Source organism: Dermacentor silvarum, chromosome 9 (assembly GCF_013339745.2).
Source record: "Dermacentor silvarum isolate Dsil-2018 chromosome 9, BIME_Dsil_1.4, whole genome shotgun sequence".
NCBI classification, from domain to species: domain Eukaryota; kingdom Metazoa; phylum Arthropoda; class Arachnida; order Ixodida; family Ixodidae; genus Dermacentor; species Dermacentor silvarum.
In genome coordinates, this window is record NC_051162.1 from 121,664,912 (window position 1) to 121,691,154 (window position 26,243).

The 26,243-nt window shown below is 44.0% G+C and overlaps 1 protein-coding gene across 2 annotated transcripts in view; it reads left to right on the forward strand.

Annotated features, from left to right (window-relative positions):
- The window catches only part of LOC119464215 (serine/threonine-protein phosphatase 2A 56 kDa regulatory subunit epsilon isoform), a 58,738-nt gene that overhangs the window by 23,739 nt on the left and 8,756 nt on the right, over positions 1–26,243 (forward strand). Inside the window, exons 2-9 of one of the 2 annotated variants that reach the window (XM_049656126.1) lie at positions 3,284–3,480; positions 5,435–5,536; positions 6,297–6,389; positions 9,256–9,555; positions 11,303–11,356; positions 17,472–17,549; positions 21,866–21,985; positions 22,649–22,882. In XM_049656126.1, coding sequence (XP_049512083.1) covers positions 3,284–3,480; positions 5,435–5,536; positions 6,297–6,389; positions 9,256–9,555; positions 11,303–11,356; positions 17,472–17,549; positions 21,866–21,985; positions 22,649–22,882 — 1,178 coding nt within the window. The remainder of the gene's footprint in view (positions 1–3,283; positions 3,481–5,434; positions 5,537–6,296; positions 6,390–9,255; positions 9,556–11,302; positions 11,357–17,471; positions 17,550–21,865; positions 21,986–22,648; positions 22,883–26,243) is intronic. The other variant, XM_049656127.1, reaches the window with a different exon arrangement.

Consider the following 26,243-nt stretch of genomic DNA (forward strand, 5'->3'; position numbering starts at 1 on the left):
CGTCGTGTTCTTCACCTTGCGTTTGATAAGATTCGAAGTGCCATTGTGACGACGTCCTCTCCTTCCTACGGCAGCTAGACGACATGATCTCTTCATTCCGTGCACTCAGGCTGTTTTCCGGAGGTCTTGAGAAATCGGCGGGAGAAGTCGCTCTTCTCTGCAGGAGGTGTACGAGTCGGGCTGTGTTTCAGTCCCCCAGTGGTACACATATCATACAGGGCCATCAAACACTGCTCAAACGAGACAGTATACCTCTGGGGTTCCCCCCGGGTAGCTGCTGTTGGTCCGTGCTCTTCTTTCTGTCGTCTTTGTGTCGTCAGTGCTAGCGGTTCCGCTTCCCTTTAGAAAAAAAAGGGGGAGGAGAGGCGTGACAGGTAGCTTTTGTTTGCCGTGCCATCGTCCGTCAGCAGCCCACGGCTGAGTTGTCACAATGCACCGCTCTTGCTGCCACTTGTTCCGACTCTCATGCGCGTGGAAGGGATGCACGCGTTGTCGCACACCCCAACGCCTCGCCCGGCCTTGGAAGGGAAGGGGGGGGGGGGGGGGGCGGCTGTCGAACGACGGCAGCAGCCGATGCGATGCGTGTCGTCTCTTGCGAAAGGGTTCCTACAGACGAAGAGCGAACACAAAGAAAAAAAAACAAAACAAAAAACAAGCGGGATTGGCCGGAAAAGGAAGTTCTTTTGCGAAACAGCTTCTGCGCTAGCACTAGCGCTGGCTGATAACGGCAGATAAATGTGCGCCCATTTGGATAGTGCTCTTCCGTTTACCACGAACAGGTAGCTTTGCTACACTCGGTGGCAGTCACATCCGCTTTCTGTCTATGCTGTGACACCTTCGTACTTTATGCGAGGTTCTGTTGCCTTTTATCCTTAAGGCCACGATCTGACGTGTAGCACTCGCATTGCTAGCACCGTGCCATGGTGCACGAGGCAGTCATAAACCGACGATTATGTGGAAGTTTAAATGATGATAGTGATGCTACGCTACGTTTCATCCATAGCAGCCAACGCTGTGATGGCTGCGCAAGTAATGCAGTCATGGAAATCTCACGTCGTGTGTTTTTGCAGTGCAGTTGTTTTTGATCTCTAACACTTTGCATGGAACAGCTACTTCATATATTACAACTATAACTTGCAGATGTAAGGTTATGTCAACTCACATTTTACTGGTTCACTATTGTGCTTCCATTATGCCAGTATTATGCTTTGGTTGCGGGTGCAAGTGGCGCACTAATAAGGCTGCTGGTTGCATAAAGGTGTCACTACGCTCGTTTGGTGGTAAAAATTCTGATCTGTGACGCCTTGAGTCTCATAATCGCGTCATATTTTGCAACATAAAAGTATGACACACAGAGTGTTACACTGAATTACATGATGCAGATCTGGTGCAGTTTTTTTTTTTTCTATTTCAGTCGCAAACATGAGTGGTGAGTGAGGTCTGTCTAGCCTTCGTAGTGTTGCCTGCGATGTATGAAATGGGGGTCAGTGATTCGTAGTCAGTGGTGCACTGACATGGATGTGTCGTGGCTGTAAGTTGCACACAAGCCCCGTCATGTACTTGGATTTAGTAAAGATTGATCTGTAGTCCCCCTTCTACATCGTGCCTCAGAATCAAATGGTGGTTTTGACGCAATCTAATTACACATTTATCCCTGCAATTTAATTATTAAAGAAAACATTTACTGAGAAAGCTGAGCTTTGTTGAGCCACAGTCTGTGCTATCACAGGCAATTGTAACCAAAAGAGAAAAGTCAGAATTAGAACAACAAAATCTGATGCTCATGCTAAAGGCAGAGGGCGTAGATTAGTATGTTAGATGAACTGCAATGCCAAACAGACTACCTTCTGGGGGGGTCCAAATTGCATCATATAAGAAACCCATCAACCAGATTTCTTTCTTTTGTGCTCCCATTTCGACTGGCATTCTTGCATATGAAATTTTCAATTCGTAAGCAAAATGTTTTTGTAAAGTTTCTGGGTCTGCAGCCATGAAAACCCAGAAGTATGAAATTTCTGAAAGGGCATTTAAAAAAATAATTTAGCACCAAAGCGAAGCTGCTATGGAGCAGCTTACTTCATTTGGTGCTTGAAATGACTTTTTTCATACATACTTTTCTTGAATGTTTTATAATAATGTTGATTTGTATATCTTCTTATTAAATTTTTGTGGCTGTTCAAAGCGTAGGAAATTTGGTATTTTAAACTATTAAAGCCATAGTTCAGAGCAGCGTTCATTCGTTCTGTCTCGCTCTGTGTGGCGGAATCTAATGCCCTGTATTGATGATTCGTTGTCCACGTCTTTTCGCTTCGAGAATAAAATTAGCAGATAACTTGATTGGTACGGCGCAGAAAGGAATTCATCTATATTATATGTCGGCTGTGGTGCTTCCAGGCAAAGTCTACGCGCTTGTGCGTGGAGACGCCTTTAACTTGACCACTTATGTGGCTCCATGTTAAACAATGACTGGCTATCACATTTCATACGAACTTGTCTGGCTATGTACGGCAAGTATTTGCATGGCCTTGTCATCTATATATATGCTTGTTTCGACAAAGAACGCGGCCGCAGTGGTCCATCCTATATTCGCATGCCCCGCTTACGTCCCCTGAGGTGTGAGTATTGTTTCATATTGTACTTTGATCATACATCACAGGGTCGAATATAAATAAACGTCGCACTTTTTCTTTTTTTTTTTACTGCTAGAAATTTATCAGACCTATGGCACTCTGTAGTGGAATAAGGTAAATATGTCATCCATGATGTACCTAAAATGTTCAGATTTCCTTGGTTATTTTTTGTACACATTCCAAGCTAGTGTTTGCAACTAGTGTTTGCAACAGCTAGTGTTTGATGATTCCGTAACACTTGAGATTTTATTATAGCTACCTATGTGGGTAAAAAAAAAAAATGTGCAACAGTCGTCACACCACATTCATGGTTGCAGTGCTACGTGTTTGTATCAGTATCATGCAACCTGTGCATCTCAATTTGAGTGGACTAAGCTCTTGTACATGATACAAAAGCTCATTTGGAGAACTAGATGAAAAGTGATTAAGTGGGTGAAATCTAGTTGTGCTGGAGAGCTGCTAGAACTATTTTAAATAAGAAAACATAGAATTCAGCAATGCATCAGTGTCCCATCACCGTCTGTGATGAAAAAAATCATATCTAAATGCGGTTTCAGTATGACACGTCATTTTTACCACAATCAATCTCGTCAATAGCTCTGGCAATGCCTGCATTCATGCGCTGACCTTTTGACCCTTTGAACTTTGTGCAGATGTTGGTGCCGGGGAGCAGGAAGAGCTCCTGATTCGCAAGCTGCGTCAGTGCAGCGTTGTATTCGACTTCATGGACCCCGTGGCCGACATCAAGGGCAAGGAGGTGAAGAGGGCCACGCTGAACGAGCTGGTCGACTATGTCACTGCTGGCCGCGGGGTGCTCACAGAGCCAGTCTACCCGGAGATCATACGCATGGTGAGCTTTCTTGGGAAGTTGTGCATGGTTCTTGGGCTGCAGATCATCATTGAGAGGGTGGGAGTGGGCAACACCACCTAGACAGCGCAAGGCCTATTCACTCCGATCCATGATGTCATGCTACCTGGCCCGACTGTCGTAGAATCTAATGGGGGATGCTCCCGAGAAAGCCTTGGTGATTTTGACGTCGCCACTTTCGTCACGCCAGCCTTGGCAGTGAAAATTTTGGGCCTGATAGCATGATGTCAAGGATCGGAGTGAACAGGCCTTCTGCTATCCAGGTGGTGTTGGGCGCGGGATGCGCAGACTTGATTGTTTGTTTGTCTTTGCGTTTATGCCCTTCTGGCGCCGATTAACGCTGTCCCTGGGAAATTCAGGTTCGCCACATCTTTTGCATCTTCAGAATCGTGAAAAGTGGGCAGCTGCAAGAATGGATTGAGAATTTTCAGTTGCGAGTGAGTTTTGTAAAGTTTACAGAATGCGAACTCCGTGGGAGAACTCGTTGCAGGAACTTCAGATATGAGAATTGGTCTGCCAATGACTGACTCTATTTTTTTTTCTTTTCTCTCCTTATCTATTGTTCCCCTTTCCCCCTCCCCGAGTGTAGGGTAGCCAACCGGGCACGTCCTTGGTCAACCTCCCTACCTTTCCTTCTTCGTTTCTCTCTCTCTCTCTCACATATGAGAATATCAACTATTTCATGCCTAGCATACCTGGAAAGCACCTATCCAGATAGCAACTTGAAAAATATGCCTTGTATGAAACACACAGCCTTCTAGCTTATTTTACTGAAACACTTTACACATATTATTCTAATTTGCAGCATACGTCCATCCAGAGGGGTTTAAAGATGTGTGCAAGATGCTCTAAATATTATTTTGGTTGCTGCTTTTGCATTCAGTGCGTTAATTTGGCATGCGCAATTGTGCACACTGTGCTTTAGTAGGTTATGCTTTAGCAGAAATCTGGACACCTAAACAGATGCATTACTTTTGTGAGATAAAAGGCATACAGATGTATGATAGACATGCCAATGATAAACTGTTTCTTAGTGTGCACTGTCTCTGTCTGTGTCCCTTTCATTTTCAAAAGTAGCGCATAAACCAAACTTATAATATTCAGTTGTACAGTGGCTAATGGCTCTGGATAGGTGGAGAACGCTGTTTCCCACACTTTTTTTAGCCATGTATAAGACTGGAGTGACGCACAGTCTTGACACATTCTTACAAAGTAGTATTAGGGCCTTGATGGTAGTGCAAGTTTTTCAGCAGTATCCCAAACAGGCGCTAACCAATTGTGTTCACTTGAAAGCTTAGTTGCGATTAAATTCCAGCATCTTCTGAATCGTGATTTGTCAATGTTGTGGAATGTGGACTCTATGTCAGAACTCTGTAGAGGAACACTAGATATGCAAACATCAACAATTTCATGTCTAGCACACTTGTAATGTACCTATACATCCACTAGAAAAATGGGCTTGATATACACAAAACATACTGAAAAACATTGAAAGAATTGAACCGGCACAGGACGAGATACTTGCACTGACAGTGCACACACAGATGTTTACCTTCCGACTCGTATTACTAACACTTAACACTTGTTAGTCAAAACTTGCATCACAGCTAGGTCCAACCAGAAGGGTTTCAAGGTGCATGGGACATGTTATAAATATCAGTACTGTCATCAGTGCTCTTGCTTTTGATGCACCATCTTGACATGCACAATTGTGCACACAGTGTCTGAAGGGGTTATACTGCTTTTGTTGCATTTTTAGTAAACACGACATAGCAGTTAGGTCTGATTTTCAAGCCCGCTGCTGGCTTGTAACCTGTTCTCCACCGCTGGGCTCCAATGCTAGCAGGCTGAAAATGACAACTGTCACTCTGCCTCTCAAGCAGGTGCTGCACATCCATGTCATGCACTGAGCCTTGGATTTTCCATGTCCTTGCAGATTTCTGCGAACCTCTTTCGGACACTACCTCCAAGCGAAAACCCAGATTTTGATCCTGAAGAAGATGACCCCACGTTAGAGGCCTCCTGGCCACATTTGCAGGTAATGGAATTTTGGGCACCATGTTACAGTGTTGTCCTTCATATCAACAGCGGGTGGGCAAGGGAAGCCTTAGGCTTGAGCCAACGTTTTGATCAATGAAGGTAGAAGAATCGCAGTGAACAAAGTTACAGGAACGTCTGAAGCCGCAAGCATGAAGATTAGACAAATCCATGCACTAGCCGTCGTTCTCATGGCAGCTGAACAATCGCAGCGCCAGAGAATTTCGTCTAGAAATTTTAGTCAGAAACTATGCGGGGTTTGAACTCGACACCAACTCCTTTCCAGGTTGGTCGCTCTACCATCTGAGCTAACCAGGAGGCTAGCAGATTGCAGGGCGGGGGCACAACGCAGACGTCAGTAAGGCAACCCAGTGTAGTAAGGAAGTTTAAAGCTGACCTTCTGTCAAACCACCTGTATGTTTGTTGTGCTTCTGCCTGTTTATAACTAGTTCTGTCTTGCTTGACTGTGCACCATCTTGTTGGGCCTGCAACACACCCCGGGGTATAAACCAGGTTCACTTTCTGTTGTGATCCTATTTTTACAGTAAAGCAAGAATCTTTGATAGGGGGCTGCTTGCGATATTGCAATCAAGTTGTTGTGTTGAGTAGCCGAGGGCTCAGCGGGCGAATAGAACAGTGTTCTGCGGCTCTTGCGGGCGTGGCGAGCCGTTTGGAGTGCAATTGTCCTAATGTAACCCTACAACCCGTCTTCCTCACAGTTGTGTCATGTTTTCTTTTTCTTTCTTCTTCTGCTGATGCAGCTTGTGTACGAGTTTTTCTTGCGGTTTCTGGAGTCTCCGGACTTCCAGCCAGCACACGGAAAGCGAGTCATAGACCAGAAGTTCGTTTTACAGGTGGGTGGTGACCTTGTACTGCCTCACATGTTCGCGTGATAATTACAAAAAGATGGCCCTTCCGGAAAGCCGTGTTCACTACTTTGTACTTCTCTTGGCCTCCTTTACAGCCGCCGACCGATAACTTGTACTAGGTAATTTATTCGGAGAGCTTCATGGCTGCACCACACATCTCGCAGACTCGGTGTGTGCGAACAACTGAAATTTCGGGACACCTTACAGTACGCCATTCAAAATTTTGCACCCTGAATGCACAACCACGGGCTATATTCATGACCGAGTCTAGTAGTAAGAGTGATGTTATTGCTTTGTTACATTGCCGTCTCCTCCTTGAAACCAAAAGTAGCGAAGCCTAGTTGATCCAGTAGTCACAGACTGTGCTTAAACTGTGGGACAAGCAAAACCAAGTCTAGCTGCAAAGTCGTAAAGGCTGCATTTGCAATTTGTCTTGCATGTTTCCTGTGTCTGGCATTTGTTCCTTCCCGTGCTAAGTAGCAACACGGTTTGAGTGCTTTCATTGTCCGCTGACACAAATTTTTATTGCTCACAATTTTCAGTAAGCTTAAAATGTTACTGACTCCAACCTCGATGTCTGCACCAATGCCGATGAGGGAAAGGCCAAACAATAACATTTGCGAAGAAACATGCGATGATTGCGCTAATACAGTGTGGTCAAGCACTGTTGCAAGTTGCTAAGGGTGGATTTTTAGGGCATGCACCGATCGTACTTGGTCTCAAGCAACGACACGACACAGGTCAAAGTACAGACTGAATTCGCGCGTGAATGTATGTGAATGCAGCAACGCATGGACAAGCTTTTCTTGCCACTTGTGGAATAAAAACACTTCTGGCGAAATTGTTTTTTCAGACTTCTAGGTGGTCCCTACTGCTAAGTTCAAAATAATAAGTCGGAAACTGTATATGTAGCTGTTTCTTTTGTTTGTAGGCAAGTGTTTTGCAATGTGCAGGTTATAGCGAGAGTAAAAAAAAAAATTGTTACATTCTGGAGCCAAAACCAGAATCTGATGAGGCACGCCGGATTAATTTTAATCACCTGTTGTTCTTAACATGCACCTAAACCTAAGTACACAAGTATTCTTGCGTTTTGCCAGGCCGCTGTGGTCTGGATCGAACCCGCAACCTTGAGCTCATCATCAGTGAAACTCCATAGCTGCTGGGCTACCGTGGCAGGTTATAGTGAGGGTACGAATGCCAAGTTCTTATTCAGTGATGTGCTAAAGCTTGGGCTCTTATTACGACTCTGATGTTAAGCTTTTGCGTGCTGGAAGTCAGTCTGAGCATGTTAGTCGCTATGAAGTTTTATAGTTGCTGCGCTGTTCGCAGCATACCAGGACTGGTGCCATGAGCGGCAGTGCTCATGGCAACAGCTTGTGGCGCTCTGCTCAACTAAACCATACAGGATTCTTGTCAAATTTTGCAATTCTGTTCCTCTCTGGCGTAAAAGTTTTCAATGCAAACTACTTATGGCACCTTCGGCTGGCTGTTTCGGAGCGGCTTTGTCTTCGGCTGGTTGAAAGAGGGTGCGCGCCTTATGTTCGGCTGGTTTTTTTTTCAATCGCTCTCCTCCATCTTCGAGTGCTCTGAGGCGCTCTGCGCCCTGTCGTCGGAGCAGTCGTCGAGAAGAGAGCGTTTCCAGCAACGTCATCACAGCACAGTGTCGCCGTTCTTGGCGACGGTCCACCGTAGCCTAGACAACCTAGGCCACAGCATGCTGGCGTCTCAACGAACGGTCGTCCCACCGGCGCATCCGCCGGTTTAGCTTTGGATAGGCGAAACATCGGACGTTAGCAGTAGTCACGTGGTTTTGCATCTGCCATTTCCTCCTCCGAGAGCGAGTCGCATGTTCGGCTTGCGCGCTTGTCCTCTACCTCTGAGTTCGGGGAACGCCAGATCTGCACGACTCTGCTTCGGGGGATGGTTGCGACCAGTCGAAGATGCCATTAATGTTAACTCTTTCACTCACCACAATGTCTCGGGTAGCAGACGAACTGTTTTAGTGTATTCTTCTGTGAACATGTCACCAGATGTCTCCACCAGAGCTGCTGTTCACGCTTCCATGCTGGTATTTCAGGGAAATAGTAAAAGATGTATATTGTCATGTGTACATTGTTTTGCTTTTGCCTGGTGAATGTTTCTAAATTGGATTATCACTGATATCCAGTTTTCGCTCGGCACAAGACGTGTCTACTGTGTGCAGAATTTCTTGTGTGTCCAAAGTTGTAGCAAAAGAGTCTTGTGTAATTAGATTGCCTGCGCGACGACAATAGTGTTATACATTCTCGAAAGTATGTGAGCACCAGAGATTACTCTGGAATGTACAAGGGAGACCTGTTTAAATAGCACATGGACTTCACCCCCGAGTTCTGATTCGGTGACCGGCAACTGTGCACACTGCTATTGTTGGGATTCGAGTGTTGCTTGTTTTTCTCAGCACAAATTCGCCCAATAATGAGTTAAATATCTAGCTCACAGTTCTGGCACCATTTGATTCTTTGCCGTCATTAAAACGTCAGAGTAGCCACGCAAGTTGCGTCAGCCCCACTCTGTTATAAGTCTGCAAACTAAGGTGCAATAATCATGTGCGAAAGGTGTACTCCTAAAATTCATTTTTAAAAATAATGAAGAATGCACCACCGCTGGAGCAAGAAGCTGTCTGAAGCTATTAATGTTGCGGGGATGTACAAGTTTTCAAGCGAGGTACCTGTTTGATTTTTTAAGATGATCGAGGTGCTTCCTCTTTGAAACCATAAGTCGTCTTTGCGTGGAAGAAAAGTGTGGCCAAGGCTGCAGCCAGAAAGTAGACCCCCCCTCCTGCCCCCTCACGTGGTGCCTTTTTTGTGCGCAGCTTCTGGAGCTCTTCGACAGCGAGGACCCGCGGGAGCGGGACTTTTTGAAGACGGTGCTGCACCGGATCTACGGCAAGTTCCTGGGTCTTCGGGCGTTCATCCGGAAGCAGATCAACAACATCTTCCTGCGGTTCATCTACGAGACAGAGCACTTCAACGGGGTGGGCGAGCTGCTGGAGATCCTGGGCTCGATCATCAACGGCTTTGCACTGCCTCTCAAGGCCGAGCACAAGCAGTTCCTGGTCAAGGTGCTCATTCCGCTCCACAAGCCCAAGTGCCTCGGGCTATACCATGCACAGGTAGGTTGTTGGGTGGGGCCCCTTGGGGGGGGGGGGGGTGTAGTTTTGGAGGCGGTGTTGCAGTACTGGAGCATAGGTCGAACGAGAAGGGGAACTTAGGGGCCTGGATTTGGTTAGCCACAACCATATGAAGCCAACAGTTAATGAAGCCAAGCAGAAAGCATAATGAAAATTATTTATGGTTTTTAATTGGTTTGTAGATTTGCAGATCGAAAGATGTGCCGTAAAGCAATTAATTAAGAAGTTAATTAGTGTAATTATGCTAATTATTCAATTAGACATTTTGATATCTCGTGGAAGTAATAGCCGCCTCATCGAGTAGTTTACATCACGTATTATAATTGTGCTATCTTCCACAGGCAATTTTAAAAAATTGGGGCAGCTAAAATGAAACGCCCTGTATAGTGAGTGGTCTTAGGCACAATTTAAATTGTCATCTGGCCACTGTGGGACAAGGAAAAAAAAAAACGCAGAAAGCATTACTATTACTTTGTTGATGTTGCAAGCACATGAACTTTCTAAACTTTGTGCAAATGTGTGTTACTATTGTCTAGGGGTGTGAAATCAGCAGGCCTTGGCTTGACTCTAGTGCTGCATTTGAAAACAGATGTGATAAAATACGTGAAAATGAACGGGAGGGTGGCGGCACTGCACCATCTGGTTTCCGCAAACAAAGTGAAACGGTTCGACTGTCGACTTTCACTGAAAACATCGTTCCATACCACTACACTGGCCATACGGAGCTTGAAGACTCTGTGGTGGAATTTCCACAAGAACATTTTGCACGGTTTCCCCTGATAATGGTATGTCTGATTAATTGGAGAGGTGGTTGAATTCGCATCATAATTGGCATTATTGGATCACTACAGATCAGCTGTAGTGATCGTCGGCGTGCACCTTAGGTGCCCAGTGCGTGCTGTTGATTGATCGCTGACAGTGTTATGCATGCCTAGTCGTGCATAACAAATGCCATGGAAGATGGTGTGCTCTGGGGTGTCATAAGTGACGGGTGGTCATCCCTAGGCAAGAATCCTGACAGTTCAAGTGCAGTTTTTGTCTCTGACACTGAATGACCATGTTGATAGAATAAAGCATGTTCTGTAGTTAAACTGCACTGAAAAATTTTTAAAAAAATTTATATTCACCGCAATGCCAAGGGTGTGTGGACCTATATTTTGCAGCAACCTGTATCCCGGTTTTTACAGTGCTCTGTACAGTCACCAACTGATAATTCAGACATGCTCTCTTCAGCCGCCAAATAATTCTGTTCATTGAAAACTTAGTTTCACCATTTTTCTTGCATTTTCAGAATCATGGAAAGCGTACAGCTCCAGAACGGATTCAGAATTTTCAATTCTTCAGTGAGTTTCGTGAAGTTCGCAGAATATGGACTCAATCCGAGAAACTCCGTACAGGAAAATCAGATATGATAACAGGGACTCAAACGTGTCAGTGGTTGAAACACAGGGGCTGATCAGGTTGCATGCAAGCGCATGTGTGCGCAGTCGGGCCTCTGCTAGAAAGTTCTGGCTCCCAAAAATTTTGGCATTTTTGGTGGCCCCCATTGAGTCCTAATCATGTATACACTCACTTTTTGCCGATGTCTTTTTGCGTCTTTATAGCAATCTTCTCTCGCAAAGTAATGGCGGCTGCTCAGAAGTGGTAAATTGCTAATACAGCGTGACATGATATTCTTTAAGAAATGAGGCATGTCGCTTATTGACGTTTTCTCATCCCTTGCTTGCAGCTGGCGTACTGTGTGGTTCAATTCCTCGAAAAGGACGCTACGCTCACAGAACAAGTGAGTACAAGATTGCCACCCTGGTTTTGGTCGTAGAAAACTCTTAACACAGCTCTGCACTCCCCTCCATAAACTCAACTACGTTTTTTTTTAATTTCTTGAAGACTGCCTTGGGTTGTCCAAAATTAATTTTTGCTTCGGGGCGTTGAATTTCATAATTTAATGAGTAGTGTAGGTCACAGCCAATATACAGACATTTAAGAAGTGTAATTTTTACTGGAAATAGAGTCTAGCGGCAGAGACGGTGTGAGGTCGTCGTGGGTGCGATTCCTGACGCTGCCCACCAGCCACATTCTCATGTCCGGTGTTGAGTTCTAATACGCTGGTCATAAACATTGCAACATGGTTTGTCGGGGCTGGAGGCGCTGCCTTGTTGCATAACGAGGGACAGGTATAGTGTGGGGTCGAGAAACCTGATCCTTATTACATTACGAAATGGCGTGCCTAGCCATGATGTTTCACCAACTAGCCCCCCCCTATTGCTAGCATTGCATGTGGAACAGCTATGGCTGCATGCAGATTAAAGCAGTATGGACACACTTTTTCAAAGCGGCCGCATGCTTCCGGCACACAGCAGGGTTACACTTGTCTAGCGTGAAGGTTGGGAAACACATTTTTAACCCCTTACCACATGGTGTATCACGCATGATGCACAATTTATGCACGTCAGTCTGTGCACAAAAATACCAGCATGTTTGTTTCCTGTTCATTAGCCTACTGCAATGTTCTTTTTCTGAGACAATTCTCTTGCCTTGCATTCACTGTCCTTTTTTGCTTTATTGCTTGGCGAGTGTATGCATGATGACGGTGTACTACTTCCTTTTTTTTTTTTTTTTCTGTTGGCTCTTCGAAGTGCTGTTTCTTGCGTTTATTGTAAAATTGTTTCAATTTAGCCGCTGATGCATATTGTGCCTTGCTAGTCTTATGCATATATATATATATATATATATATATATATATATATATATATATATATATATATACAGGGTGTTTCAGCGAACACTTTCAAAATTTATTTAAGGTTGCCTGTGGCAGATAGCCCAATTCTAGTTAATGAGCTCGTCTACTTGGAGAGGCGGACATCACTTACGCAAAAAATTGAAATGCATAATCAACTAATTAATGAAAATTTACTAATTAAGTTTTTAACTAATTACCTGATGGCCTATATTGCAATTTACAAATTGCAATATGCATAATGCATAATCATAAAATGCATGTTGATTATGCATAGAAATGCATAATCAACTAATTAATGAAAATTTACTAATTAAGTATTTAACTAATTACCTGATGGCCTATATTGCAATTTACAAATTGTAGCCGTGGAGTTCGCAAGGCGGATTCACTCATAATTCTCAGGATGACACCAGTTTCGAGATATTAATTCCTGAACTTTGCGGAGAAATGCATTGGCGTTCCAGTTAATTTTGTGCTTCAATGCAAAAAGTGACGTTTTGTTAAGAACCTAACTGGAACACCAATGCATTTCTCCGCAAAGTTCGGGAATTAATATCTCGAAATTGGTGTCATCCCGACAATTCGTTCCAAGTGGAGCCGCCTTGCGAAACTCCACGGCTACAATTCATAAATTGCAATACAACATGCGTGTCATCAGGTAATTAGTTAAAAACTTAATTAGTGAATTTTTGTTAATTATTCGATTATGCATGTCAATTTCTTGTGTGAAGTAATGCCCGCCTCTTCGAGTAGACCAGCTCATGAACTAGAATTGGGCTATCTGCCGCAGGCAACCTTTAAGAATTTTTGAAAGTGTTCGCTGAAACACCCTGTATATATAAATACATACATACAGTTGGACCCGTTTATAGCAAACTCTATAGTTCCGCGAGAAGTGGTCGATATGTCAGTAGTTCGTCATACAGTAGAACACCGCTGATACGTTTTTCATGGGACCGTTAGATCCGGGAAATGCAAGAGCTGAGAAACATGAAAAATTGGAAAATCAAAGTAGTGGTGAACTGCTCACAATTTTATTTTAATTCTTACGTTTGAAGAAAAGTTGCAGTTTCACCCGAAAGTCGAAGCATCGATTGCACTAGCAAATTAGTAGACAGCTATACAAATTAAGGATAGTTTTATCGTCTGTATAAACTTGTAAACATTCGCTTATTAGCTATATTAACAAGCATGGTGTCAGGTGCGCAAAGGCGAACATGTACACATCACACTCGATGAGCTCGGATACTTGCTGTCGAAATGCTAGCATGAGGAAGCGTGGCAGCAGCAGCGAGTGATGTGACCTTCATGCTGTCTATCGCTTCAACACAAACTGAGCGTTGCGAACACCCAGCGCGTACAAAGCTATGAGTCGCTGATGCACCTACACTGTCTAGACTCTGCCCCCTACGCAGATCGCGTGAAGATACGGCCCGCGCAGCCGCACAGTACGCAGTTGATGCCAGAGTACAATGCCGCCCCTGAGTAGAACGCCATACATCGTCAACCCACCAAGCTAAGCGACATGAAAAGTCAACATGGCTGCTTGGGCTGGTGCGTGGTGGCAGTTCGCAACGCATGATGCGGGAATGGTCCCGACGCAACAGCAGGCTTACCAATGCATTGGGTCCTATGGGAGCTATGCCGGGACCGGCTGAAAATGATGTTACAGCCAGGAAAACGCAGCACCTTGGAACGGAACGGCGGGGTTCTACTGTATATGAACTTGCACTTAAATTAAAACACAAAAAATCAATTGCACTGAAGTTGGCGTTGGCAGTTACAATTTGGCAGCACTGTGATCTGGAAACGAGATTTTCAGTGTCATTTTTGTTCCCAGTCCATTCCTGCACCTCGCTGCAAACTTCCGTTAGAAATGTCCATCTAAAGTATCAAATGCGGCATCGTATAGCTTCTTCAAAATGGTGCCGAGTTCCGATCACCTGTCATTTCGAAACTACAAACCCAGCCACCATTTTTTTATTCGAGAGCTTGTGATATATTTTATTACCATCGGGACACGACAGTATTCTGCACAAGAGAGCGGAGCGTTCTAGTTTGCCGGGAGGTGTCTACTTTGGGAGCTACTGCGGCATGCTGCCATTCTGTGAAGGTTTCGGGCATCATCGGCCTGCCACGTTTCTGACTCGGTGAAGTTCGTTGGTGCGGTCACTACCCGCTTATTTTCTGCCTAATCGCTTGCGGTTGTGCTCAGTTGCAATATATTTACCGTATTTATTCGAATCTAGGCCAATAGTTTTTGAAATAATCATATACGAAACTCTAGGGTCTGCTTAGATTTGAGGATTTTAAAAAGCTTGCCAGTTTTTAACTGAAACTGATAAATATGGTGCATAGTTAGCGCCATCTAGAAAAGTCAGTATCGCAGCCGCTACTAGCCGCGCCAGTAGCCAACTGAAGTACACGAGCGACGTCGCCATTTTGACTTGTGTCGTATCGGCAGTATCGGTATGGTGCAGCATCGGCGCGCGGCATGGCGTTATCGTAATTTCACCAAACAGGTGATGCCAGTATAGTGCCGCTTTCTAACAAATACCGTATTTACTCGAATCTAACGTGTGCTTTTCTTCCGATAAAACAGCTCCAAAAATTTCTTTCCAAACTAGGTGGGCTGATGAAATTCAGAAATTTGGTGGTGGAAATTGGAATCACCTTGCGCAAGACAGGGGTAATTGGAGGTCGCAGGGAGAGGCCTTCGTCCTGCAACAGACATAAAAGTAGGCTGATGATGATTACTGCACACGTCTTCAATCCACCGCTCCAGAATTTGCAGCATGAATGGAGCACAGTGCTTGATCAAAAACCTAATTGCATTTCGGGCAGCTGATCGCACAAAAACGGGAGAAGCGGTAATGGTTTCATATTTGAATGCTTTCGTTGAGGCCATGTGGGGCGCGCCACTGATAGCACTATCTCGTTTCTCAAGAACAAACTGCTCCGTGAAAAGGGTCAATAAACGGGTTTGACTGTATATGTATGTGTTGAACCTTGTGTTTTTATTATTCTTTTTGTTTCTGTTCATCCTCTCGGTACATTGTACAATGCCTTTGGTGGCCTGCAAGACATTTTTAGATAAATAGAACAACTTCTTCTAGCATAATAGAACTGAAAAGAAAGAAAATCCTACATATTCAGCCAGTAACTGTGATCTCTGGACCTATGAAATACAGTCAATGTCCGATTTTTCGGACTCCCTAGGGGCCGCGAAAACGTCCGAAAAATCGGGCAGTCCGAAAAAATGAATGCATGACTTCTACTGCCCCCACGGGCAGTCACGTCCGAAATGGCTCTGAAGGTTTGCCAGTGCACTTATTAGATGTATCGGTGCTCATACTGTGATAGGAGTCGGCAGGTGCATGCATGTGTAAGGAATACATACCGTTTCCTGTCACAATTTTCCCTTCTTACTAATGATATGCTTCACCGCAATACTCTGTGTATGCTTCACTGTGTAACACTGCTGTGTTGAGGCGAAGCTGACTTTTGCGAACCGGCATTATGCAACGCGTCGTGCTTTTCAAGCTTCGAAGCCATTGGCGAGGATTACAAACAGCTAACAGCGGCGAATTGTTTCAATGGAAAACACGGCCCCGAACCGCAAGAAGCTTGGCTGCGAACGCCGAAGTAGCTAGGCCTAGCTTTGCCGTGGTGGTGGCTATGGGTGCGAGTGGATCTACATGCGAGAACGTTTGATTAAGGCCGTTTCGGACCTGCGGTCATGGCAAAAAGTCTGGAAAATTAGACGGCGAAAGTTATTTGTGTCCGAAATTTCAGACGTTCTTAAAATTGACTCTATGTGGCATGTGGCAGAACTGCGAAGGTGCATGTCCAAAAAATCGGCCGTGCCGAAAATCGGTCGTTGACTGTACATGACAACTGTAGTGCTGCGAATTGGTCTTTCTTGAAAAAAAAAAAAAAATGTACGACAGCAGTTCGTCACATGATGCGCAACAACTTTGTAAAGAAACAGCTGTTTTTCACAATTATGCGCAAAAATATGTCTTACTAGCAAGCATTAATTGCTGTATCATATATGATACAGCATGCTGTTGAAGTTTGTTTTGTGGAGGAGATCAGAGATTTGTTTCCTTGTGAAAAATTAAATTTGATGGCAAAAAGAAGTATAATTGGCAATGAATAGGTCAGAAAATTGAAATGCTGGAAGTGTTTATGATGACTATAGTGCGGAACTTGCCACGTTCAAAGAGCTAATAACAGCAGCAACAAATAACTTTTGAAATTCTTTCTTTCGGCGTGCACCAGTCTCCTGAAGATCTAGGCAAAGCAATATTTGACATAGAACCAAGGTCTGTAAATGATCCAGCCCAAATATTGAAGCTATCAATTTGTCAATGAAGGATGACATCATCGAATTCTAAAGAAACTTCTACTAGCTAGAGCAGCGAGAAATACACTATTTTTTGAAGCAATATTTGAAATTTTTTTATGGTTCAAATATTTTTTTGCACGTTTTCTGCATTTCAAATGTCTTTCTGCGTGACTGCATGAACACTCTGGCGCATGTAATTGCAACCAAGCGTTTCTTTAGAAAAACGAGGTTTGTTTAGGCATATGTGGCCTTAAACAAACCAAATGCTTGCCTAATTTTTTTTACAAGAAAATATATATTCATGCAGTAAGGGGTTAACTTTGGTAATAAGGTTGATGCCAGACGTGCGGGATTGATGTCATCAGGATGTCATGACATGCCGTGGAATTTGCTGCTGCCAAATCCGCCACTTGTGGGCATTGAAATGAAAACGTCTTCATATAAACAAGTATTATAGTAAATTAATTAGGGCACTATGGTGCTTGCCAGCATTTCTTTTCTAGTGTTTGGGGGCCTTAAAGCTTCATTTAATGGCAAAAAGAAAATTACAAGTCAAGAAATGTCAGTACATCTTGGAACGTGCATTAGCTCGGGGCACTGTCTGGTTGCACTTTTTGTTGATCAGTTGGAAGCTCGCCTTTCTATTTCCCGCCCTCTCTGTGCTTGCTTTCTTTCTCTCTTTCAGCCACCGTCATAGTTAGTATTTGTGCGCTCGTGTTCCTTCCAGGCTGATAAGTGCTTTGCCTCGTGAATCTTGGTGTTTCTCTGACAATGAGCGTTGATTGACACCTGCTCTCTATAAAGGGCCCGCTCCCTTCTGTTCCGATGCAGGTCATGAAAGGATTACTAAAGTTCTGGCCTAAGACTTGCAGTCAAAAAGAGGTGAGTACGCTGTTTTATTTATTTATTTATTTTTTCGTTTTTTGCTCCTCTGCAGTATTCAGCTGGGTGTTCAGCTGCTTGAGCACCAGGTCGTGGATTTGACTCGGGGCTGAGGCGGCTGCATTTTCACGAGGACGGAATGTAATAACGCTCGTGAACAGTGAAAGCTCGTCAGTTCGACCCTCGTCACTTTGAAAAATTGGATAATTTGGACTCTGCCTCTGGCCCCAGTGAGCATATGCATTATTTAATGTCATGAGACTCTCTTTAATGAGGGTATGACCCGTGGAGCGCGCCGAGCCCGGTGCTTCGCAGATGTTCAAAAATCTGCGCTATCGTCCAACCCAAATAAAGTGGCGGAGTCCGTATCACGATTTTCATTGGCGGGAACTGTGCTGGAATGACAGGAACGCTCCTTGTAAAGGTGCCTTGTGTCTGCTGCCGCACACGACAGCGCATTTGTCACCTGCTTTCAGAATTGCGTGGTTCCTATGTATTATTTCGTTGTTGTTGTAAGCATTAAGTTTAATGTTTAAATAAGCGTTAAGTTCAATGTTTAAGGTTGAGGTTTTAACTGTAATGTTAAAGACCTCAAGCGGTCGAAGTCAATTCTTTATTTCTTTATTTGCAGACTTAGAACATACAGAAATACCAAAACTGGTTGGACCCATAGCCATAGGCTAGTTGCGGGTCCAATCAAAAATAAATAAATTATAAGTACAAAAACAAGTGAGATACATCACGTGCATACACGTATCTAACACCTTTACATAGCACGAGCGTACAAAAGAAATGCGAAATAGTGAAAATCATGTTACAGTATTAAACGTTTCTAACATAAAACACTAGTTAACAAGAGGATTGCGAGCAAATTCCTTCATTATTATGAAGGTTCAAAGCATACATTATTAATCTCGAAAAAAAAAAATCTAAACAATTACGCATGCTATTTTAGTAAACTTCAACGATTAATGCAGAGCTCTCCAGTATGGCATCTCTCATAGACCTAGTGTTGCTATCAAACATTTAATTTGGCACTCTAGAAAAATGTAGCAGCAATGTACACTAAGTAAATGAAAAAGTAGTACGAAGCTGAAAACAGTGCATATGAAAAATGGGTGAACTCACCACATCTGCCTCTGGAAAAAAAAAAAAATCCCAGACATAAGGGATTTTCCAGAATTTGATGTGGTCTTGAACTTCAGCGTTGAGGAAGCATGTTAAATAGCTTTTTTTAAAATTCTGTGAGGCGCAGTTGTGCTGTGTGATTGTCACATCCCTTTAAATGATGCAAAAGTATTTCATTGCATATATTTCAGTGAAAGAGTGAATCGCGACCCTTTAGTGTGCTTGTAGTGGCACACACCATAAGTAGATTGTTTTTTTAGGTATTGTACGGACTCCTTTTTCCTTTTAATTTCTTTTTTTTGGGAGGGAACACTGTCGAATGGTAGCAGCTTGAGGTTAGAAACTGATGCATGTTGTAGCACAAAGCCAGGACGACAGAATTCACACACGCGTGCGCATGAGAGAGAGAGAATCCCCAAAAAGAACCCTGTACAGTTGATGCCCAGAGTAACGAAATCAGTAGGGAAAGAGGGAAAAAAAATTACTTTTGCGGGAATTTCGTTCTTGTGAAAGGAGACAGCTCAGACAGGGAATGCGCTGCAAGACGAAACTTTATTTGCAGAACATTGTTAGCCTACTCTGGTGAGCCTTGCTCAAATCTATACAACCGCATTGCCGGCATCACAAAGTGCACCCCATGTGTCGCCGCCGATAATTTACGGGGATACGACCACTTTTCCAGTTTCACTTAACTGAGTATCGGATATGTTGACGTCTACGAACAACAGCGTTCTGGATGAACATTGGCCCTGTGATGCTGTATTCGCGGACGATACTTTCACAAGATTTTCCATAACTCACCAGACGTGTTGGCGTCTATGAGCGACAGCGTTGATACGATCACTTTCCCGAGATATTGGATGGGTCAGCCTCTACGAGCAACAGCCGTTCCTCTAGTCACCTGTCGGCAGTAATGCACGTGCTGCCAAGTATTGCGAAATCTCGTGAAAGTGATCGTATTCGTGGAAGAGATCTACCCTGAATACGGCCCCATCAGGCAAACCCTACCTTGAGCTTTGCTGAACTTGTGTACGATGCCTGTTGGGTGGTGCCTTAAAAAGTATGACAGCACACTTATTCTCGGATCCCAAACATGGCAGGAGGCATGACGGCCCACCTCGGAGGGTTGTGGATTCATTGGTTTCTGCTGCAATTTATTTTGTTGTCCCACAGGTTATGCACTGTGGGACAACAGTGCATAAGACACACATGGTACACAAAAAACCGTTGTCACAGGTCAGTAGACATTGATGGCAAGGTAGCTGTGCCATTTGAAACAGGCGACCAAAAAAGAAGGCGGCGTCTATGATATCGCTTTCCGCACTTTGCTTTTTTTCGTAGACAACAATGTAGGCGGCCTTGCAAGCGTGCTGTGACGGTCTTTTACTCAATTTAAGTGGAGAAAAAAAATATTTGAGCACTTATTGTACTGTGCTAGCATTACATGGGTTCCAGCAAATTTAGTTCATGCGGGATTGCAGTTTAGTGACATTTCGTTGATGTGAGATACGAAATGCATTGAATCTTATAGGCGTTTACTGGGAGTTCAAAAATACTTTGTTGTGGCGAGAATTTCGTTGTCTCTGGCTGTACTTCCCACGATTCTCACCCTGGCATATCGCAGCAGGCATTGTTACAGGTAATGTTTCTGATATGGTATGGACTCAATGCAGGGTCCTGATCATCTTGCATTCGCTTATCTTTTTTTAGCTCTTTCCCTACTATGGGGAAAATAGGTGTTTTTGTAGGTTATGCCGGATTGTTTTTTTCTGAAAGAACTACTGCATTCAATATTTTGTGTAATACATAAACAAAAAGCAGAATGAACGCACTTTTCGTGCATAAAACCTTTATGAGAGAGATATATGTCATAAAAAAGATATTAATGGCCAGAATCAAGATTGTGGGATAAAGTTGAACAAAATTTGTAAAGACACTATTGTATCTACGAAGAAAAAGAAAATGTTCCATATTATGGGCTATACAAATTGCATTGCCGTTTAATAAGCACTCTCTCCGAAAAAAAAAAAAATCGAAATATTTCTTTTAACAGGACTTCCACTGTAAAAATTTATCTGCAAGCAATACAGTTGGGCATGTCATGCGGAGAAGCAGTTCCTCGATATAACATAGCGGAATGTTGCACGTCTTGTAGAGAAATATTGTTTTCTGCACGGTTTTCCTGTCGTAGCATTTCTTGGAGTTACTATAAGTTCTGTCAAGCACTCCAAACGACAACAAAAAGACCGGCCAAAGCAAGAAGCGAAACCTAACCAGGCTGCGGCCTGCCGATGTTCCGGGCCGGTTCGTGTCGTTGCTCTGAGAGTCAAAGTCCGACGAAAAGGCAGCATCCTCAAACTCACTGCTGCTCGATCCATTGATAAAATCAGCCACAGATGCAGCGAAATCACGAGATTTGCGATCTTTCGAAGCGTGTGCGTGTCACTTAGGAGGCAGCCATTTTTGCTTTCTGCTTTGACGATCGCGAAACTTCGGAGTGCGTTAAAAAATCACTGCCAAGCGGGGAAAAAGCGAACTGCTTCGTAAACAAAAATATAGTTCATCTCTTTCATGTCTGATAACATGTTGTCCATGAGCGGCACAGAAGGTCTTGAAAGCGGCGTTTAAAGCCATCTATAGCGGGCTAACGGTGCCCAATGGGCACAGTAGGGAAAGAGTTAAGTAAAAGCTGCTTAGAGTGTGTGTGTGTGTGTGCCTATGTGTGTGTGTTGCAAAAATCTTGCACGGTGTTCTGTTGCATTTTAATGCAATTCCTATTGAAGGCATCAAATTCAACAAACGCATGAGATTGTCATATCGATTGTCTCAGGACTTGCTGTGTCTAAAGGTAAAATATGTTTATGAAGTGCACACATATCCCAGTAAAAGTGTGTGCTCAGAGTAGACTAGCTTTTGTTTTTTTTTCTTTTCATATGCATGCTATTACCCCCTCTCCTTTTTTGGTGTCCTGTCTGCAGGATCTTTACCAACTTTAAGGTTGGCAGGTATGGTGAGGCAGTGAGAGTCTGTGGTGGAGTGATGGCGTGGGCTCTTGCGGCTCACTTTGCAGCATTTTGCTCTGAGCAGCAGCTTCTTTCCTTTTGATCTCTGCTGAAAAGAAGTGTTGGTCACATGACCCCAGCATTTGCATCACTGCATGTAACCCCCTCCCTCATCTTTGCGCACAGGTAATGTTCCTTGGGGAGATAGAAGAGATCCTTGATGTGATAGAGCCAACGCAATTCGCCAAGATTCAGGAACCCCTCTTCAAGCAAATAGCCAAGTGCGTCTGTAGCCCGCACTTTCAGGTGAGCTTTCGGAGTTCCCACCCATTCTTTTTGTGGGCTGCATTGGGCATCTTCACAGTGGTATCTGAATCGAGCCACGCTACAGTAAATTTTTTATTTTTTGAGATTAGCTTTTGTTTTTAGCATCCTGGCATTTCATGCCATGATAAATGTGATTTTGAAGCTGGCACCTAAATTTGTTGCACGACCGCATGAAGCGAAATTTCAGCAAAAGTGAGGCAGCGATATTTGCTGGAAATGTCATATATACTCATGGAAGGAAACGTGTCATTTTAGGGCCAAATTTAATACGTGCATCTTTGTCTCTGCTGTTTAGAGTATGTATTACGTTGCCGTAATTTGTGTTCTTATGCTTAGATCGGAGATGGTGACATTGTGCTCTTGAGTAATTGCGCATATTCGGTGTTCTGCTTAAACATTTCCCTGCCGTGTTTCATTCTGGGAATACAGTACATGTGGTGTACTTGTTTACACAACACAGTACTTATGGAGTGAATACGTGCCAAGCTAGGATGATGATGACGACATTGATAAAGCCTCTGCATTTGCCAAGTTGCGACGATACAAGATTGTGTCGCGCTGTGTGGCTTTTATTTCGAACCGTTGAGGAGAGAAAGGGGGTGACGAGGGGAGCCTGGGTTCCTCCTTATTCTCCACCACCAGGTGGCGGAGCGGGCGCTGTACTTCTGGAACAACGAGTACATCCTGAGCCTGATTGAGGAGAACAACCAGGTGGTGATGCCGCTCATGTTCCCCGCACTGTACCGCATCTCCAAGGAGCACTGGAACCAGACCATCGTGGCGCTCGTCTACAACGTGCTCAAGACCTTCATGGAGATGAACTCCAAGCTCTTCGACGAGCTCACGTCTGCTTACAAGGCCGAGCGGCAGAGGCGAGTGCTCCCTTACTGCCAGCACCACTGTCGCGTGTGTTGCTGCTGTACTTTCATGTGCTGTTCCAGACGGGAATGACGAGGGCACACAGAAGTGGTCTGTAGTGGTTGAAAAGCCTTAAGTTTCAGAGTGCTTAAAGGGGCATGCTGCAACACTTTTTGAGCGTGGTAAGAAAACATTTGAGATCTGTCGACAGTGCTGCTACGAACATTTGAGCCAAATGAAATTCTGTCGCATGCAGCGGTGAGTTGGCAATTGGGTATAAAAAACGGCTCTCTCTCTCTCCTGCGGCTTTTGAGGCCCCCCTCTATCACGCCACCTCTATGACATCACAGACTTGCATGAAAGCTCGTAGATGCTGGTCATTGAGCGATCATTCATGACCGTGAGTTGCTTCAGGGTGAAAGCGTGCACCCGCATGCACACCCCTACAATCTTCTAGCAACCAGGGAAGCAGCAGTTGTTAAAGCATCCCACCCATCTTGTCACCGCTTCTTTCTTTGTAGCTCTCTGGCACCTTTGTCAGATGCCAACGTTTGACGTCTTACCATAATTGTACCACGAAAAAAAATAAATAAAATGCAATAGGCAGGTCATTCCCATGCAGGGCAGGCATTCCTAGGCAGTGCATTCCAAGCTGAGAGGAAACATTGTGTTGAGCAGGGGAATTTGGAAAGTAAATACTATAGAACCTCTTTCATACCTTTTAGAAAAGGATTGTGAGAATAAAAATTTACCGGCAGAACATACGATCCGAAGTCACTAAAAATTTTGCACTCGACTGTCGTTGATATCTAGATGCCAATGTGCACCGAGCTGGTAGGGCCCGAGCAGCCCAAGACTCATGTCGTTTTTGTGACTTCAGCGAGCTTACGTTTGCGCTCCTTGAGTTCGGCCTGGGCCAGGAGCTTCTTCGGGTGGGGCATTTTGGCAGCAAGTTTTGATGTGCTCGCTTCGCGCGAATCGTTGTCGCGAGGTATCAGTGTGCCCCTAGTGGCTCCAGATGCGTGTTGTCATTTTTCTATTGCGTAGTGTTTCTGAAACTAAGTCGAGCTGGTGGGCTTCTCCAGAATACGATTCCGCCAGAGCAAACGGTGATGCTCACTTCGCGCCACCTGCTGCAGGGAACGGCGGTACATTTAGGTTATCGCCTATTAAAAGCGTGCAGTATGCTTTCAATGGCACTACGCCAAGTGCACCGACACAGATAGGTGAACAAACTTATCGCAGTAGGTTTGGCGGCGGTAGCTGTGTGATGTTCCATGCAATGACCCGCGAGGAGAGTAGCTGGTGCCGGAATAGGAAACTGAGTGCGCAATGGCATTTTCACGTGACGCGAGCAGGCGAGCACTGCAGAAAGCTGAGGGTGGCGATTGGATATTTTCGCGATTGCACGTTCCTCGCGCCTTGTCTTGTTTATGTAGGATCTAGAGGCCAGAATTCATGTCATACAATCGCAGTTTAGCGATGCACTCAATAGTGCCGGAAGATCGTATTTCCCGGAAGTGTATCAACTGGCAAAAAAGACGCGTAACTGTATTGATAAATTTTTGTATCCTTGATCGCAAACATTGGCGCAGGGAAATCGTACGAAATGGGAGCGTATGAACGAAGTTCTACTGTATTGCACTGTTGTATCCCCATTATTATTATTCCTCTTCAAAAATTTGTGAGTTTAGTATAGACCGCTTATGGCATAAGTTGCCGAAGTTTGAATATCCACACTATAAGTGGTGCTGCACTATTATCAAACCAAAAATTTTTCAAAGGCTGCACATGTACAAAACATGTAGACCAAGCTGCCGTGCGTATCCCAGAATCGAAGCATGCGACCAGGATGTTTGCGTCCGTTAGTTATAAATTTTGAAAGGTTTACGTTAGAGAACCCGCGGTCCTTGCCTAAAACAGAAAAAAAAAAAAATCTTCGGACCTGTTTGTTCGAAATTCCCTGTGGCCCTGCCATCAACGTTCCCGCATGTCTAGTGTTTGCGATCATGTAATCTCTAGTTTCCGAGACCCGGTGCGAAGCGTTCGCTCGCATTGTGACAGAGTTTGTGGTCATTGAGTGACACCTGTTGTGTTTGCTCGAGTGCACATGACACAGATAAGACTATGAACCTTACTTCGTGTAGTTGTCTCCTTGCTATCGCCATCAATGCTCAGCCTTTCTTGCGATACTGTGACTTTTTTTTTTTTTTTTGCTCGGGATGAATATTTGTATCTTTTTACAGTTTTGTTTTTAATTTGTGGGCACCACCTGGTGATGGCTGCGGGCACTAAGCGCGGTCAACCATGGTGTCCAACATTTATGGCCCCTAGCAACAGAAATCTTGGATGCTGTGAGCCATGTCGATGTGTACTGCCATGAATTTTTCCTTAAGTTTGCAGATTTGGGCTCGTCCTACAATTTTATTGATGTTTCGCCAAGTTTTACAAAAAGTTGATTCTGTCAGGCAAAATGTTTTAAAGGTGTTAACGCGTAGAAGCGGAGCGAGATAGCCAAGGCAAGTGTATAAAAAAAAGAAACTGTGATGGTACCTGTGCTGCCCATGCCACATTCCAGAGGGGTACTTTCTTTGAGCAAGTGTATTCAAACAAGCTCTTGAAGCAGGTGAAGTCTGCAGCAGCAACGCCTCTTAAAAAGTTGCTGTGAACTAGAAACAGTGTGCCGCTTGTCAATTTCTGGTGATCCAAGCTCACTGGTGTTTGTGCACTTTGTATAAAGGTCATTATAAAGGTTGTAATAATTTTCACAAGGTTAGCTGGTTATCAGAACAGCAACCCAGCTTTTGCGGTGGTTGAAAGACATTCATTCGCTAAGCCATTTGCCTTCTTTTTTTTTAATTGACACGCAACAAAAAGAGTTTTATCGTTAAAGACAATACATTGTTTCTGATCTCTAAAACACAATGGTGCATCAATCATTATCTTTGTTGACACTTTAGTTACTTAAAAAAAAAAGCTTTAATATTTTCCACATAAACTACCATGAATGCGGTGCATGGTGTCAAGCAAAAGCTCTGTTGCAGTGTTAAAGTAGAAATCAAGCAATATATCCAGGAGAGAGCTCTTTTTGCTTATTTGGAGCAATTTATTTTACTCTGTGCATAAGAAGATAGCTTTTGTTTGCTTGATACAACTTGGGACTATCTTTCTGTGGCTGTTCCAAAAAGGTTTAACCCTGCACAGACCAAGCACCATTGATCATGAAGGAGTATTAGAACGTGCTCACCTTTATTTCTGGCCATGGAGAGTATGTTGTTACAATCAACAATGAAATGTGTCTGCAAAAAATCAATTAGTATAGCAATTATTCAATTAGTAACTAGTTTTTCTTAACTACTTGCAACTGAAAACTTGCTCC